The sequence below is a fragment of the Athene noctua genome, chromosome 7 (assembly GCF_965140245.1).
Source record: "Athene noctua chromosome 7, bAthNoc1.hap1.1, whole genome shotgun sequence".
NCBI lineage: Eukaryota > Metazoa > Chordata > Aves > Strigiformes > Strigidae > Athene > Athene noctua.
In genome coordinates, this window is record NC_134043.1 from 7,129,657 (window position 1) to 7,147,254 (window position 17,598).

The 17,598-nt window shown below is 42.1% G+C and overlaps 1 protein-coding gene across 1 annotated transcript in view; it reads right to left on the reverse strand.

Annotated features, from left to right (window-relative positions):
• Positions 1-266: 266 nt before the first annotated feature.
• The window catches only part of THSD7B (thrombospondin type 1 domain containing 7B), a 370,637-nt gene continuing 353,305 nt past the window's right edge, over positions 267-17,598 (reverse strand). Inside the window, exons 23-29 of the mRNA XM_074910342.1 lie at positions 12,941-13,100; positions 12,442-12,615; positions 12,257-12,352; positions 11,098-11,180; positions 9,337-9,529; positions 3,142-3,229; positions 267-1,339 (exon numbers count right to left, since the gene is read on the reverse strand). Coding sequence (XP_074766443.1) covers positions 1,258-1,339; positions 3,142-3,229; positions 9,337-9,529; positions 11,098-11,180; positions 12,257-12,352; positions 12,442-12,615; positions 12,941-13,100 — 876 coding nt within the window. The 3' untranslated portion in view covers positions 267-1,257. The remainder of the gene's footprint in view (positions 1,340-3,141; positions 3,230-9,336; positions 9,530-11,097; positions 11,181-12,256; positions 12,353-12,441; positions 12,616-12,940; positions 13,101-17,598) is intronic.

Genomic DNA, 17,598 nt, shown 5'->3' on the forward strand with positions numbered 1-17,598 from the left:
CATTGAGCTAAAAATAAGACCAAGCATTCTCCAGATCTGCAATTATTCTCTCAACTTGTACTTGTCTAGAGTATTTCTTTCACTAATCACTACAGCACAAAATATGCCAGAATTGTTTGAAATCCGAGTCCAATCTCAGACACAGTAAAAGACTAATAACGAATGTTGTTTACACACATTTAATTCAACATACCAGAAGCAATTTTCTCACTCTCTTTAGCATTTTATTTGCTTATAAATACAAGTCAATACCACAAGATGGCACTTTCTTACTTGCAACACACACTATTATAAACACTTACCCTCTTCAAATGTTCCCAGATGTTCACAACATGTAACTTCTCAGTGGCTTTGAAACATTTAAAAAAGCAAGACCTTCTACAAACTGCATTTGTGTTTGATGCATATTAAATGAGGTCAGGTAATTAAATTCAAAAAAAGAATTTATAAATATTTCAGATAAGAAAATTTAAATACAAAAGCAGAGTTTGTATTAATTAAACTGAATAACAATTTAAACTGGCCATAATGTATCTACATGGTTTAATTTAATTTAAAATACTTTTTAAACAATCAAATCCTCTAGCCATTCATCAAAACACCTATCTACCCAACTCTTTAAAAAATATTATTGGTTAAGAAACCACCTATGCTTTTTCGTAACAATCCTTATTCTGTCCTGTAGGTGGAAATGAAGTAAAATCATATTCCAGACTAGAAAACAGGATAAGAAGGAAGAAACTGTAAAAAACCTGGTAACTTCAGACACTTCAACTCATTCTTCCTTGCATTTCTCAAAATACATGATCCATTTTAAAGTCTTTGAACGAAATGTAAACACTAGAAAACTCATTGTTGAAATATGTGAAGAATAAAGAACGCTGCACTAATATAGTGCATAATGATGCTGTGTCAAACTTGTCATTTACAATAAATGTCACATTTTCCTCAGGATTGTCATGCCTTTTTTTTTTACTAATTCCTTTTGATGTCTGCAGATTCTCTTATTTTTTTAATTCCCATTGCTCAACAGGAAGAGATGTATTTTCTGGCCTCTTCAGAAAAGTTTCACAAGATCCAAGTCTTTGACTCCTTTTTTTTTTTTAATAAAGTGGCAAAATTTTAAGCTTGCAATACTTCTGTTCTGCCTGGTATATTACACATCAGAAGATTCCTCAAAAAACTGAGAAGTCGGAGAGTTCCAAAAAAGAAAGCAGTTAAGGCAGTCGATGTCTACATTTGGATTTCTTTTTTATGTTACATATCAATGTCTCCATCATAGGCTAAGGTTAGAGGCTTCTGCTGCGGAGGAGTGCTTTGATGCTGCTTTGTTTTTTTGCTGCAAGAAAAATATTTCAGGAGACAAAATTATAAACTGTAATAGGCTCAGAAACGCCATCAAAAACCAACCTTCAACAAAAAAAATCAACTTCCCACAATGGCTATTTAATTTTGCAACCAGGTGACACAGCAGTACAGTCACTACTTCCAAGAAAAACCACATGAACCTGCTTGAATGCTATCATGTGTGTGGTGTGGACATACAGCCTGCCGAAAATGGGCAGCCAACTGTGCTCTTCATCTGGAGAAGAAATAAAGCGTATTTGTCTCCCGTGTCTTCTCACAGCTGACAAAACAAGGAACACCTCACAGAAAAATTGAAACATGAACTGTCTAGGAGTGGGATATTCTCATTTTTTCTTTGGCACGGTATTGAAGCAACATTATTCCTCAATAACATTATTATTGAGAAATACACTTCCTGACCAGCTTTTGAGTGATGGAGAACTATGTAATGTTATTTAAAAAATCCTCTGTATACTCCACTGTGAAGCCATAGAGAAATGGTAGCTACATGGCTTAGAAAACAAGGAAGTTTCTAAGCAGCATCCAAAGACTGTTATTTAAGCTTTTAACTGAAGACGAAGACTGAGAGAAAGCCTAAAACAGTGAGAGTGAATAAATTGATTTTGGATGAGAGGGCAACAATGCCATCAGGTCATGGTTGCGACTCTTGGTTGCAATGTTTGTAAAGACCAGGCCAGCTCCATGGTCCTCAGGGACAGCTGTGGGCACTGCAGGACACACAGACACTGGCCACTGCCCCCTTCGTGTCCTCCAAGATGCATCAACGGCAGCACCTTTCCAAATATTCCAACCAGAGAGTGCAACACCAGCTCTGTCAAGCCAGGCCTACCACCCCTGCCTGGGGTGACTGCTGCTCTGGAGAAGGGCAGACACCTCCCTCACCAGTAAAGCCCAGTGCCAGTGATGCACTGGTGTGGACACGGGATATGCCACGCCTGGTCCCCTATCCCTAACAGTGGCTGGTAACAGCAGCATTAGACACAGGACACCTTTCCACCTGACGTATTTAGTGCAAAAACCTATTTAGGGATTTCCTGAGCTGGAGCGTACATCCAGAAAACCACAATTAACACCAAGAGACCCAATCTCCTGTGAACCGTTATGCCATCTTTGAATCCATTTATCTTCCTGGCATGCACAGTCCCTGGCAGCAGTAAGCTCACAAGGTAATAATGCGCTGTGTGAAAAATAAAAACTTTTGTTTATTTTAAATGATCATTTCATCAGATGCCTCCTACTTCTTATATGGTGGGAAATAAGAATTCCCTAGTGCCCTTTTCTACTCCATTCATGATTTCGTAGATCGCTATTGTATTCCCACGTCAAACATAATTTTCCAGCTGAATGCCCCTATTCTATTTAGTCCTTCCTTGAGCAGAAGCCAGCTCCTCAATCCAATCAGCCTTTTTGCCTTTTTTCAGTTTTACTTTTTTTTTTTTTTTTTTTTTTTTTTAAAGAATACAATAAAAAGCCCTTTCTAATCCCAGCAGAAGTCTGAATAAATATAAGGGCCTACTGATAACCAAAGAGAATTCTTTCCCTGCATGGTCACCAGACTTCTTCACAATTACGTCCGTTAACGTTTACAATTTGGAGACTTATAAATTACTCTGAGGCAGAGGCCAAATGAAGGCAGTTAAGTAATCCAAGCTCCATCCTTTCTTAAAGCCTTAAGGATTAGAACTCTGCATCAGAGCACTGTGATATATTTTGGATTGTTGAAATAAAAGCAAACTAGCTTTTATTTAATGACAAGATACATGCCATACTCACCACATCAGGTAGGATGTAAAAATCAGGAAAACTATGATGAGGAACCCGCCAGCTGATACTCCATATACCCACATCTTCAGTTTACCATCTGTTGGAAAACGAGGAAAAAGGACAGAGGGAAAAAAGGGAAGAATAAAAAACTTTATTCTAAAATACACAAATTTGTAAGATATTAAGTAAAGAGAAAGCACACAAGCAAAATTAGTAGCATCATTAATGGGAATACAGCAAGGACTGGCTGGCAATAACCCATAAACCCCACTTGTTTGATAGAAAAAAAGATTCCTGTAAAAATCCATCATTTTAAAGACAAAATCTTATCTTTGGTAAGGAGTGTAGATTTTCCTCAATGAAAACTGAAAATGAACTCTTCGTCTCTGTCTTCCAAAGCAGCATTATTTCATAACCTCCCCTCTGGCTGAGCTCCTGCAGTTTGTTAGGGGCTTGTGATGCAGCACAAGAAATATAGCCCGGCCAGGCTCCTGCCCACGGAAAGGAGCAGGGGCACGAGTGTGGCAGGGACAGGCAGCAACCCTGCCCGCAAAAGGAGCTCCCAGGTGAAGGACCTCCTGCAGCAGGTGCTGAACTGCAGGAGGTGGTGAGAAAGCTGCGTAGCATCAGGGAGGCTGAGAAGGAGTTAGATGGCTGGTTCCAAGTGCAGTCTGCAGTGGACCCACGGCCACACAGCCAAAAACTCCCCCACTGGCACACATGGAAGGGAAGGGGGCCAGTAGTGTGGAAGACTGGAAGCTTGCAATGGCAAGGACCTGCAGGAGGAAGAGAAGCCTGAGGTGCCCTTGCAGAACTGCTTCACTGCTCTGCAGACTTGAAAAGGAAAGACCTGTCACATCAAGAGAGACACTAGAGCTGCGTAAGGCAGCCTGTGCTGCTGCCCGTGTAACAACTAGCACAACTAAGACAAGGTGACATAGGAAGCCTCTTCAGGGATCTGCTTGGCAGAGCACCATGGGATAAAGCCCTGGAAGGAAGAGGGGCTCAAGAAAGCTGGTTGATATTCAAGAATCACCTCTTCCAACCTCAGGAGCAATGCATGCCAGCAAAAAGGAAGTCAGGCAAAAATGCCAGGCCTGCATGGATGAACATGATGCTTCTGCACAAGCTCAAGCACAAAAAGGAAGCCTACAGAGGGTGAAAGCAAGGACAGACAGCCTGGGAGGAATACGGAGAAACTGGCCGAGCAGCCAGGGATCAGGTTGGGAAAGTCAAAGACCTGACAGAATTAAATCTAAATGTCAAGGGCAACAAGAAAAGCTTCTATAGGTATGTCAGTGATAAAAGGAAGACTAGGGAAAATGTGGGCCCTCTCCAGAAGGAAGTGGGAGACCTGGTTACCCAAAATATGGAGAAGGCTGAGGTACTCAAGGACTTTTTTGCCTCAGTCTTCACCAGCAAGTGCTCCAGCCACACCGCCCAAGGCACAAAGGCAAAGGCAGGGACTGGGAGAATGAAGAACCACCCACTGTAGGGGAAGATCAGGGTCAAGACCATCTGAAGGTGCACAAATCCAGGGGATCTGAGGAGTTGCATCCACGAGTCCTGAGGGAACTGGCAGATGATGTGCCTCAGCCACCATCCATCATGTTTGAGAAGTTGTCGCAGACAAGTGAAATTCTTGCTGACTGGAAATGGGGAAACATAACCTCCATTTTAAAAAGGAAAAAAAGGAAGACCCAGGGAACTGCAGATGCTGACTGGTCACCTCTGTGCCTGGCAAGATGGAGTGGGTCCTCCTGGAAACTATGCTGGGGCACATGGAAATAAGGAGCTGATTGGTGACAGCCAGCATGGCTTCACTAAGGGAAAATTGTGCCTGACACATTTGGTGGCCTTCTACAACCAGGTTACAGCATTGGTGGATAAGGGAAGAGCAACTGATGTCATCTATCTAGAGTGTGCAAAGCATCTGACACTATCCCACACAACATCCTTGTCTCTAAATTGGAGAGATGTGAATTTGAGGGATGGATCACTCGGGAGATAAGGAATTGGCTGGATGGTCACACTTAAAGAGCTGTGGTCAATGGCTCAGTGTCCACATCAAGAGCAATGACAAATGGTGTTCCTCAGGGGTTGGTGTTGGGACTGGCATTGTTTAACATCTTTGCTGGTGACATGGACAAGCTGTGTGGTGCAGTCAACACTCTGGAGGGAAGGGATGAGCCATCCAGGGGGACCTGGACAGGCTGGAGAGGTGGGACCGTGCAAACCTCATGGAGTTCAACAAGGGCAAGGGCAAGGTCCTGCCCATGGGTCGGGGCAATCCCAAGCACAAATCCAGGCTGGGCCATGGGTGGATTGAGAGCAGCCGCAAGGAGAAGGACTTGGGGATGCTGGTTGACAAGAAGCTCAGCATGACCCAGCAATGTGCACTTGTAGCCCAGAAAGCCAACCATACCCTCGGCTACAGCAAGAGCAGTGTGGGCAGCAGGTTGAGGGAGAGGATTCTCCCCCTCTACTCTGCTGTCATGAGACCCTCCCTGCAGTGCTGTGTCCAGCTATGGGACCGCCCCAACAGAAGAACATGGACCTGTTTGAGCGTGTCCAGAGGAGGCCACGAAGATGCTCAGGGGGCTGGAGCACCCCCCTGTGAGGACAGGCTGAGAGAGTTGGGGGGTTCAGCTGGAGAAGAGAAGGCTCTGGGGAGACCTTAGAGCGGCCTCCCAGTACTTCAAGGGAGCTACAGGAAAGCTGGGGAGGGACTCTTGATCAGGAGGTGTTGGGATAGGACAAGGGGTGACGGTTTTAAACTGAAAGATGGAGATTTAGATGAGATACTAGGAAGAAATTCTTCATTGTGAGGGTGGTAAGACACTGGCACAGGTTGTCCAGAGAAGCTGTGGCTGCCCCCTCCCTGGCAGGGTTCAAGGCCAGGTTAGACGGGGCTTTGGGCAACCTGGACTAGTGGAAGGTGGCCCTGCCCATGGCAGGGGGTTGGGGCTAGGTCATCTTTAAGGTCCCTTCCAAACCATTCTATGATTCTATGGTAAGTATATTTGCTCAGGAGCCCCAGTGGCTGCTCTGGCAAAGGCAGTTCAATGTTTAGCTGACCCAGATACAAATGCAGGTAACACCTGATATGTTTAGCCTAAAGAGGACTAAGAAGGGATGAGATTGTTCTCCATAAATACATGGGGGTCAACTGGGGTAATCACTAGCAAGAGCAAGCGAACAAGCTACTTAGAGCTGAAAAACACTTGGGCAACAGATGGGAATAAATTTGGCTTAGAATAAAAACAAGCATACGCTTTGTAATAGAAAGAGGGAAAAAGTTGTGCAAGAGCTTTCTAGTTGGGCCACGGGAGTAGGGGACATAACTGGCTTTAAGACAAGGTAAGGCTCTTGGTAGGACTGTTTGGGTTGCAATGACAGGGAACCTACTCTGTGACCCTTGCAGGAACCTCTCCACGCACATGTGAGCTTCAGTGTGTTGAAACTTTTCCTTCTGATAGAAAGTCTCAAAACACATTATTTGGACAGGTCCTTAATTACAAGCTATGCATTAATAATAATAGTTTTTAAAAGATCAATATTTCTGCTTCTTGCTGCGTTCTGGCTGTACAGCTTTCCTTGTGGGCAGAAGCAATGGTAGTTGTTTCATGCAGCAGTAGCCTGAACTGATTCAAATCAACAGAGCTGTTAATACATACAGGAGGCAGGAACAGGAACCTGCACCATGCCCACAGACATGGTTTGACAGCGGCCGTTTCAAACTCAGTCATGCGAGTGAGGAGTTACTTCACAGACAATCACTGAGCCTGTTTTACATTTTATGTTTGAATGATGAAATTTTTCAAATGGAAACATATTTAATCAGATCCCATTCTTTCTCTTTTTTCTTCCAGGCTTTGTGGAAAGGCCGAGTACATCTCACATATTTTCTCTTCTCCTTGAAACACTCACAGCATCTCTCCCATGTGAGAAGAGAGAGAATTGAGTTCTCCCATGTGAGTTCGTCAGGACTGGTTGGTTGGTTTTTTTTCTGAAGTCTGGGTATGAAATTTGTCACACTCTCATCTGGAAATGGCCAAAAAACATTTAGCAGTTCTGCAAAGGGACTGTCATAGCCACAAAAAGGCATCCCACCATGTCTGCTATGAAGGAAGCTAGGCTCTCCATCCCCAACATAAGGGCACTGGACCATGTCATCCTACAATTTAAACAATGCTATTTAAATTGCCTCTCAACTTGAAAAAAGTTTCTGTACCTGAACTCTGGCCTCCCAGAGTGTGGTAGAGAAAGGAAAAACACAGCCTGATTCAAAATCAGTTCTGTGCACTCCTGCAGAGCATTTAAAAGAACAAAACCATCAGCCTCATTAAATCGTAATAAAATTTGTGTTCCAAACTGTAAGTGGGAAGGAAAACCACAAATCAACTGCAGAAAGGCACGTATAGTTTTACTGACAGATATAAGTCCTTAGACATATACAAATGTCAAGGACTGTGGTACTGAAGGGCAGTAAATGCCAGCCATACAGGGAGCATTCACCATCGACCTGTTATCGAGAGCATAACTGGTAGGTAACAGCAGTTTCCTGGCTCAGCTAGCAGTAATTATTACAAACCCCCAGACTAGTAAGCCTGAGAGCCTGTTTAAGGGGAGTAATTACATATTTTGTGAAGAAGTTACACAAAGGGGAGTGATTTGAAGAGCACCAGACTTGAGCTGGGGTCTAAAGGGCACATGCAGACTGAAGAGTGACCTGCAGGATGCCATGGGGTTGGTGATACACTCAGCACACATGGAGCACATTTATTCCTTTCCCCTATATTGTTTCTCTAACATTTCTGCTCTAAAATTAAATAACACTATGTTCTGTAACCTTCTTAAGTCCCTATGTCTGTCTTGTAGTCCCTGGGGGAGAGCTGGTTCACAGATGTTGCACTGTGGTCAAACCCACCAGAAGCTTTCAGGGCTGCAGCCTTGAATGCTGATTTAAAAAAAGAGGATTGCAGCATCCACCTACACCTCTCTCCCTTTGTCTAACTCTGTAAAGGTACCATCCAAAGAGATGACACCTAAGTAAGACAGCCTACAGAGGCCCACGGATGCTGACAAAAAGGCAATTAACCCCAAACCTGTGACTGAAACTGCTGGTGATCTGCGTGGGCTTGTGGATGATGGGTTTGATCGAAAACCAGCTGACTTTAAAAGGCTTTGGACCGAGCTGCTCTATGAGCTCGGAGACTGTCAACGCAAAGGTTAACTACTGTATGCAAATCAAATATGTAAATGTAACATTCAAAGTGTGATCACACATATCAGACAGAATTATGGCTCCCTGAATCCCGTAACAGAACCTTTCATTACATGTTTTCTAAAGTCTCCTGTTCATTACAAACTAAGAGGAAACAAACGCAATGTCAGGAAGAGGGCGAAGACCGCACTGCCAGTATTTTAGAATATGGGGAGAATCAACGTGTTTCAGTAAAACCTGATGCAGCTGACACCTCTGTCTTCTATTTTAACGCCCCATTTGCATTTTAAAAATTTATTTTTAATAAATTAATCTAACAAAATAACAGTCAAAATGGTAATCAGCTATTACACCTACAGCACCAGTCCTGTGAACCAGTCTGGACACATCCACTACGCGGTTCTAACTGGGAAGCATTTTACGGTGTGGAAGTCAAAGATCTGCTTGGGATGCACTGCTTGGGCACAGCAGCTTGCCTGCTTTTTGTGGGGCATTTTTTAATGTCTTTACTTCAACACTTAAAACTCTAAACTCTATGCTTTCTACCCTGTTGTGGTTTTTTTCGTATACTTTTGAAATATGGCAAGAAACAACCGATGTTTTCTTTAATGAAATCTTAAGTACTTTCTGCTCTGAATCTTCTGAAGCGCTCGTGATCAATATCTTTCTTGGTCCAAACATATTACTCCTAGAAACATCATCAGATAATAGTTCTAAGCATGCCCCCAAATCACATATGAGTATACTTTTGCAAAATATTATTGCTTCATTCTGTCTTTGCTATCTCTCAACATAAGAGATTGTGATTACTCTGTAGAAGCACAAAGGAATGAAAGATGGCATGAGAGTTAGAAACTGGGAGGCTGCTCTGCAGCTCCCAGACACAATCTCTGATGTTATGATCTACAAAGCTTGTACCTTTCTTCTACAGAAACGTTGTAAAGACAATTTATTCCATTCATATTTAAGTTTTTCACCTGGATTAAAAGGTTGAATAGACCATCCTTTGAAAATGTCATGCATTTTTGAGTTGACAGGTTTATTTTTTCCAGCAATGGTCTTAACATCAGCTTTCTTATCTTCTAAACCTGGTACCTTCATGCAGTAATCCAGGAAACCATTTGATCTCATTATTTCTGTATATCCTCGCTCACAACCGCAGACTCCTCTCTAGGCGATAAAAGGGAATTCAGTATTAAACCAGATAGCATCCTCTCCCAGAGCAGTGAAAATCGTGGCAATTTATGAAGAAACCGCAAGGTATATCCTGCACATGCACCACCGAACCAAACATGCTAGGAACTGGTGCCCATAAACCTATTTAAGTTCAAAAAGCCAAAATACATTTGGGGTTGAAAAAGAATCAGTAATTACAGAGAAGCCCAACATAACAAACATTTTCATCCTAACAGGCTTAATAACAGGCATCCAAACTCCTCTTGTCAGAAACTATTTTCCCACTGACCCTGCTAGGCACTAGAAGAGATGAACAAGACCTAAACCTTCAGACCTAAACCCTCCTCATGTCTTTCCACTCCAGTACTTCACAGGACTATCTGAAATGAAGCTTGCTTTCTTACGGTCAAATATCCACTGCCCTGGATCAGTCTAAGTAGCTTCTTGAAGAGGTTTCTTAGAAGGCTGTGCTTTGTTAAATAGATGCTCCATCTTCTGTACTTCTACTTTAAAACAGCTTTTTTAGATTGTCTTTGCTAATTATCTTATAATTGCAATGCCTGTCTGAGGGTCTGATACCCCCAGTTACAATCCAAACAGGCAACTGATTTACAATCTGTGGTAAGAATTTAATTCTTAACATCAGCTTTGTTGCCACAACATCCCCCACTTGTTGACAGACATAATTTTGAGCTTTTTAGGGCAAAAGGTGAAGTCTTAAGAGCTTTTATAGCTAGTAAATTCATGCTCACGCATGATTTTTATGTTCATATAGGCTCTGAGCACTCTCATGACCACCCTCTCACCACATTCAATGGCCCATGAGCTAGTTTCCAATGGTAATTCCTCCCACCAGATACTCATCTGAAGCTGAGAGCTGTGGAAACTATTTTCAAAATATAAATACATAAACCCCAACTGCCCCTGGCTACTTTAAGGGTTCTGGGTTTTAAACTCTATAGCAGTATTGACACAGACAAGGCATTTTGGGAAGCTCTTACTCTGGAGTTTGATATTGTAGGAAAGCACATCTGTAACCTCTGGGCTCATGTTTGCTCAGAGGCAAGGAAGTGGCAGTGGCTTAAATATTCAGTAGGTGTTACTCAACATTTCAGAAAAAAAAGGTCACTTCCAGGTTTTGCTTTAGAAGGCAGTATGGGGATGGTGGGATTACACACTACACCTTCCCTACACTCACAAGGGCTTTCTGTGTCCATCGAGGAGCAGGACGGAGTGTACTCTTATGTCCTCTTTTACAGAAGTTTTAAACAGTCCGTTTTCTACAGGACGGTACAATAACATTCAGTAAAAGTTAAACCAAGATGATCCAAAACCTCTCCATGAAGCAAAGCCAATCTTGTAACACCACATAAATACTCCATCATTCGTTTGTGCAGGTTTATGGTTTCCTTTCAGACTGAAATTCCCACAACTTCCTCGAGGTGGTACCATGGACACACTAAACTATTTTCGAGATCCTGGAATGCCTTTAAGACACAGAAACTAATTGAATAGATTTTGTGGTGTTAATTTCTCAACCCTATTCTGCAGCGAGCAATTACCTGCGTGCAGTAGGAGAAGGGCTTTCTGCACGGTGGGCTGCAGTGCCGAACTTCTGCAGGTTTCGTCCGAAGAGCACACCCTCCTGTAAAAGAAAATACTGAGTGAGTTCAAGGGCATGTTTTAAAATGTTTTTGACTTGGATCACCATAGTGTAAGAAGTACTTGCTTATTTCATATAGTTAAATACTATTCTATTGAGTACATTAGCATAATATCTGTAGGCATTGCAGTAATTAATTTGCCTTAACAAGGCAGGGAATTATTATCATACCCATCTTGTTAATGGAGAACAGAGATATACAGATTTAAGCAATTTGCCACAGGCCACATAGGAAGTTGGGGACAGAATTGGGAATTAGATGCAGATCTTCTGTGTTCTCATTAATATCTTATCTACATAAGAAGATATAATCCACATAACGCCTTTGCCCATCCTCACTTGGGGAAGGCTGTGTTTCTGTAGGAATGAAAACATGTTAATGAGTTCTTAACTACTTGGCAACCTTTGCACATAAAACTTTTGTTGTTATCTTAACTAGTCATTATAAATAGCACGAGATAAGAACACCTGCATTTTCATTTCTACTCTCTTCTCATTCACCCTGTGCTTACTGAGAGAGATCCTATGAATGTGCAAGCCCTCCTGCCTTTGCCAGTCTCTCGTGGAACTTCAAAGTGCTGACCGTGAATTTCCCTTTTCATCCTGCGCAGGCAGAATTTGTAGGTCATGGCAGCAGCAGGAATCTCACAGTTTGAGTGATCTGAGATTCCTGTGTGTTGAATAGAAGATGTACAGAAACTGGGCTCTCTACCACGTGTGTGATGTTCTCTTCTCTACAGTTACAGGAAAGTTGCACTAATGGCTGTGCAAGGCAGCCCAGGGAGCTCTTTCAATATAGGTACACTATTTTCTTCCCATGACCAACCAAACAGTATGGGCAACTCACCCAAATATTCTCATGTAATGACATGTGTGATGTTGACCTGACAGCAAGGCTGGTGAGCTCCCATCTGTCTTTTCTACACATAAATCTGAACTGAAATTTTGAAGGAGTTCGGAAGGATGTCCAACTTCCCTTTGAGGAACTGATGCAGAAGAAGAAAGACCTGGAGGGAGACTTTTCATTCACAATGGTGCACGGCCATTTGTGGATATACCTGTGACATTTATTCCATCTGAGCGCTGACACCACACTGTGCGTACATTGTCTCGCCAAAGGCTGGTTTTCCACAGGTAGTCATAACACTTCCCTCCTGCAATATCAATATAAATTAGTCTTCACCTTGCAACAAAACCAGACTAAACTCTTGAACGGGAGGAAGCAGTGCTGTGGCCACATTACCTGAGCAAGGCCGTGTCTCCATCGCTTGTCCAGAGCAGCTCCCTTGGTTCTCAGGAGACTGGACAATAAATGCCCTGGATCGAGACTGGCGTCCCGTTGTCTCAAAGCTCCTGCCATTGATGCAGGTGAGCTCGCAGGAGCTCCACTCTGACCACTCTGTCAGGTGGCAATCACCTGCACGTTGAAAGAATAAATTGCAGGTTTTCAAAAGGAATCAGCCTTAAAGGATAAACAACAGTTTTAATAGTGAAATACCCCCCATTTATCTCCCAGTAGTATGCAATATTCAGATTTTCTGCTTCACGGGGAATCTTATTTCCTCAAAAACCAAAACCAGTCTTTTTCAGGTGATCTAGAAACAGCAGACTGAGCATTTACCTGATCTGCTAAAGTACAAATTCTTACTATGACAGCTGACAGTAGTCAGAGCTATGGAAGCATCTCTATCTTGGACAGCTATCACAGGCAGAAATGCGCTGTGACTTTCCAAAGACTTTACCTGGGCAAGGCACAGAGCATGGTAACTGCAGCACACTCTCTTTCGATGGCAGCTCACCACATAATGCATTTTCTACTGGTTTAGACGTAGCAGAATCAGATGCATCATGCACTACACACGTGAGGTTGCGGACTTGCAATCCATCTCCACACTGTCCACCCTACAACATGACAGAAGGGAAGAGACACACACATCACTGACAATAAATGACAGAATACAGTTGATCCCACCTAAGAAGACTCCAAAGAAACAAATTTGGTCTTTTGACTGCAATAATATCCCCACTTATGAGAAGATAGATGGAGATGTTCTCCGTACACATCTCTACAGAAGCAGGGGCTGAGCCACACAGAAAAGTGTGTTGTAACCGAAGCTAGAGATGAGGTGGGTACCATAAGAGATAAATACCATCTTTGGAGTCAGCCCTTCATGCCTTTTACTAGAGCTAGTGAATTTACTGATCCTTAATTAGTGCCCAGTTACATGAACACAGAAATTTTTGGCTTCTCTAAAGAGGCCAAGAGCAGAGCCTGCCCATAAGGAACAGATATTTTCACTCACTTCCTTTGACAATTCAGCCCAGTAGTAGCACTTACATGGTTTAAACACTGCAACGGCAAAAATCCTCCAGCACGCTGAATTAGACTGCAAGAATTATTGCTCACTAGGCTGTTTGTGTAATTTATTAAAGGGGTTCTGGAGTACACAGAGATCACCAACTCAGTCATATACTCTACCAAAACATCACCCAACATCAGCCATCACCTGTTGGCACTGAACCCCACTGGAACAAGCAATAGGAGGCTCCATCTGAGCCACTCCACACTCATCATCCCAGTTCTGAAATACTTAGTCACACACCAAACTACTTGCTGAAGAAGGCTTCCTTTACCAGAAAATCAGTATTATTTGGCTAAGGCGATAATCAAGGGCTGAGGATACTGTAAGAGCTGAAGCACCAAGGGTATTTCTAGAGGCTGGAATTGTTTCATTCTCATGTGAAGAAAAGCGCTGCAATGATGTTTGAGGTGCACACCTTAAACCTACATGATGCTTTACAGATGCGCGCCTGAAGCCCTGTGAAAATGGCACTTTACAAAATTCAGTAAATAAAACTCAAGAAGGATGAAATATTGCTTTTATATAAGCAAGGGAAGTGCTCCTTTGGATCACTTGGCAGTGGATTCTTTTAAAATAATGGACTTCATCTGCAGAACAGAATGGCTCCTACCGAGTGCATTCATTCAGCAGCGGGTTTGCTAGCAGGGATCTCAAGAATGGCTCTCCTGCACACACCTGGTAGCTCTTTCATTTTCTCCATCCCTTCTGTTGCAGACCCACAATGAAATGGAAATAAGAGCATAACTAGCTGGATTTAGAGCAGATGCTAATCAAAAGCATCTTAGAGAATACTAGTGTAGATTTACTATATGCAGCCAGATTTCAAGTTTTTAACAACATGTTTCACTTTAGTCAGTATGTAACTCACTGTTCTAAATTACTGTTTCACTGCTGAAACCTCTATTGCGGTCTGAGATTAATGGTGTGTGAATAACTCACGCAGCTGTCAATTGGGTTAGAGCTCTTAGAAATGGCTGGTGGAAATAGAAGACGATGTGGAGAAAATTCTCCAGGGAAATGGGCACTAATCAAACTGCAGTGTATTTCCAGCTCAAGGTAGCTCAAGGAATGACTAAATGATTGGAGAGGACAAAAAAAAGTTTTAAAAAAGATACTTACTCTCCTATAAACAATATTTATGTATTTACATACATAGCAATACAAAAATAGTTATATGAATATCAAGATATTCATATAACTAGGTGAAAACAATACATTTTTTTGGTACAGCAGTTTCCACTGTAAAAGTCTACATGCAGGACTCTTTGTTCTTCTAACATGCAATATTGGAAATACATTCATATTTTCCCAAGTTTAGAATAAAAAATAAATAGAAACCATGACCTCTCAAACAATACCAAAGATAAAAGTTTGTTTTTTAACAGTGGCTTTCATTTACTTACTTTCTTTCAAGACCAGCAGTGTGTTTTTACAATCAACTGAATAAATTTAGAAGACAAACAGTCATCCTGTCATTTACAGTAAGAGGTGGGTTTTGGTATACTTGGTAAGGTCATAAGCAATGCAGGAGCACTGCATTAATTATCTTCAAAATTATTCATGTCCCCAAAATTATTCATTTGAAGATCTAATTAATGGGTGTGGAATTGGTGGAAGTTCGCTGCACACTGAGGATGCAGGGACTAGGTGCTAATCAGAGGAGAACTTTCAAAGAAAGGCTCACATTTTCAAAACTCGGGGGATCAGATTTGTATTGTAAATGCTCTTCCTTGGAAGATGTGATCATCTGAGGTTTGCCTAGAACCAGGATTTGCCTCTTGAGTCAAAAGCTCCTCACAGATGTTATGTGGGAATTTGACTTTCAGATGGGATTCCCCTCATTTGGCTGCAAAAATTTCTGCACTGACCCTGTGGAGGATGCAGAACTCACCCTGGGCTCCCTGAATACAGCCTGGAGGAGGTACAGGCCCCTCCATGAGCACCCGCATGGAGCCTCAGCCCCTGACCCCCCCTCACTCCAAGTGACCACCCATAAAATAAGGAGAAGGTTTACACCAGGACTGTGTTTTGACAGCCATTTGAGCTGACCAACACGCTAACATAAGGCAGCATCTGCACAAACCTTCTCTGACAACACCCTCTTTCCACATATACCACACTAATAAGACAAGAGGTAACAGTCCTAATGAGATGCTTTGCCCAGACATGTCTTTAAGAAAAGTTTTCCCTTTTCAGCTTTTACTGGTGTTATGAGTATTCACAATTATTTAGGCAAAGAGTTGACTGGGCCATGCTTTCACAGGTTGATAAGCATTTAATCAGGTAAAAGTTTTCTCTAATGAGGAAGTGTTGCATGATCACATTTAAGGGAGTGCTTTTAAAACATGTTAGAAAGGAAGGGTTCTTAGACTTCTTATGAATGTTAGGCAGCTAGTGCTTGATAATGTCCAGCTACTTCACTTACACTCCTTTAATGGAAAAATTATGAACAGTGTCAGCCCCTGCTAATTTTTTTTTTTTTTAAAGCTAATCAGGGTAAACCACTTCAACTCCAGGAAGAAAATGATTAATGTAATGTAACCCTTTAAGATTAGGTGGACTGACCATTTCCCAAGTTCTGCATCCCTCTGAATGCAGCAGAAATGCCCCACGCCCGCTGGAGGTGTGCCTGTGACATGTGTAATTACCTGGAGAGCAATGCACTGATTTCCATACTGTGAAAATCAGCAATACAGAACACTTAGCAGGCTCTATTCCTAGACATGCAGACACCTCTAATTATTCACATGAAGTCAGTTTAGCATAGAATAGGCCTTCTACAATTAAGAAATGCAGTCTCAGTTATCTCATAATACAAGGAAAAAATATTTTAGCCTTATAATTAATTGTCCTGTTTACATTATTACAGGAAGACACTTTCACAATATGCATTTTGGTCTCACCGTAGGATGCATTTACTTTGTTTCACAAAGCATCCTTGAAAACAGGACTTCTAAAAGCTTTCTTTAGAAAGTAAGCTTAAGCTTCTTTTCCAGTAAAGCACGGGAATAAATCACCCTGTATTTATGAACTACATTTAATTCCTAAGCACCTCATTAAAGAGAACTGAACATGAATAAAATGGCTCCTCTCCAAAACAAAGCAAAGGGTAGAGAAACTACATGGCAGTAATTTAAGGAGAGAAGCAGGCTCTATCTCACTGAAAGTGCAGGATGATATCTGGGTTAGGGAAGGCTGTGATTACTTGCTCTGAGCTGAAATTTAGCTGGGTTCTGGATGCACACATTTTTAATCTGCACAATGCGTTATTTATCTGGAGTATGCCAGGGCATTAATTCAGCTTCCCCACTAATTCTTTTATCAGCTGTGGTAGCTCCTATGGTTGAGGGTCTCTTCCTTAATATTTCACAGAATTTGCTCACGTTAGCTAGACAAAATATCAGTTGATGCTGTCATTTTGTTGTATCTATGTCATACATAAATACTGAGTGCAGCACATACAAAGACCACATTCACATCCCTAGTTGCAATGAGTTGTTAATTATATAAAATATAAAGCTATTTCTAAAGATATAAAGACATTTTATAAAGATATAAAGAAGTAAAAAGACAGTCCAAAGACTGTCATGCTCCAGCTTTCTTTTGTGAAAATCTGGGAAAATTCTGGGTATCTATTCTGCCACCTACAGTATTCGCTCCACGTCCACCTACCTCATCTAGAAACCACGTAGGTATTCAAGGCATTCGCAGCATGGTAGAGGGCAGAGCAGAAAACACATGGGATGTGTCTTTATGTGCATTATTGACTTCGATCTCCTACATGGTATAATGTGGAGAAGCAGCCGCAGATCCGTGCACAGGTCCTTTCCCCTGGGACCAGAGCGCGCTCTCTTCCACCTCAACCACAATTCACCCACCACCACCTCAACAAAGACGGCTTTAAGCAGCCCGAGGGGACTTCACTCTGTCTGAGAAGCCTCACTGTGAAAGATTCACCTCTGCTCGAGCTGGGTTACCAACTAATATGTTTTAATATTGGAAATGTGATCTAACAGATAAGGAGAAAAGAAAAAGCA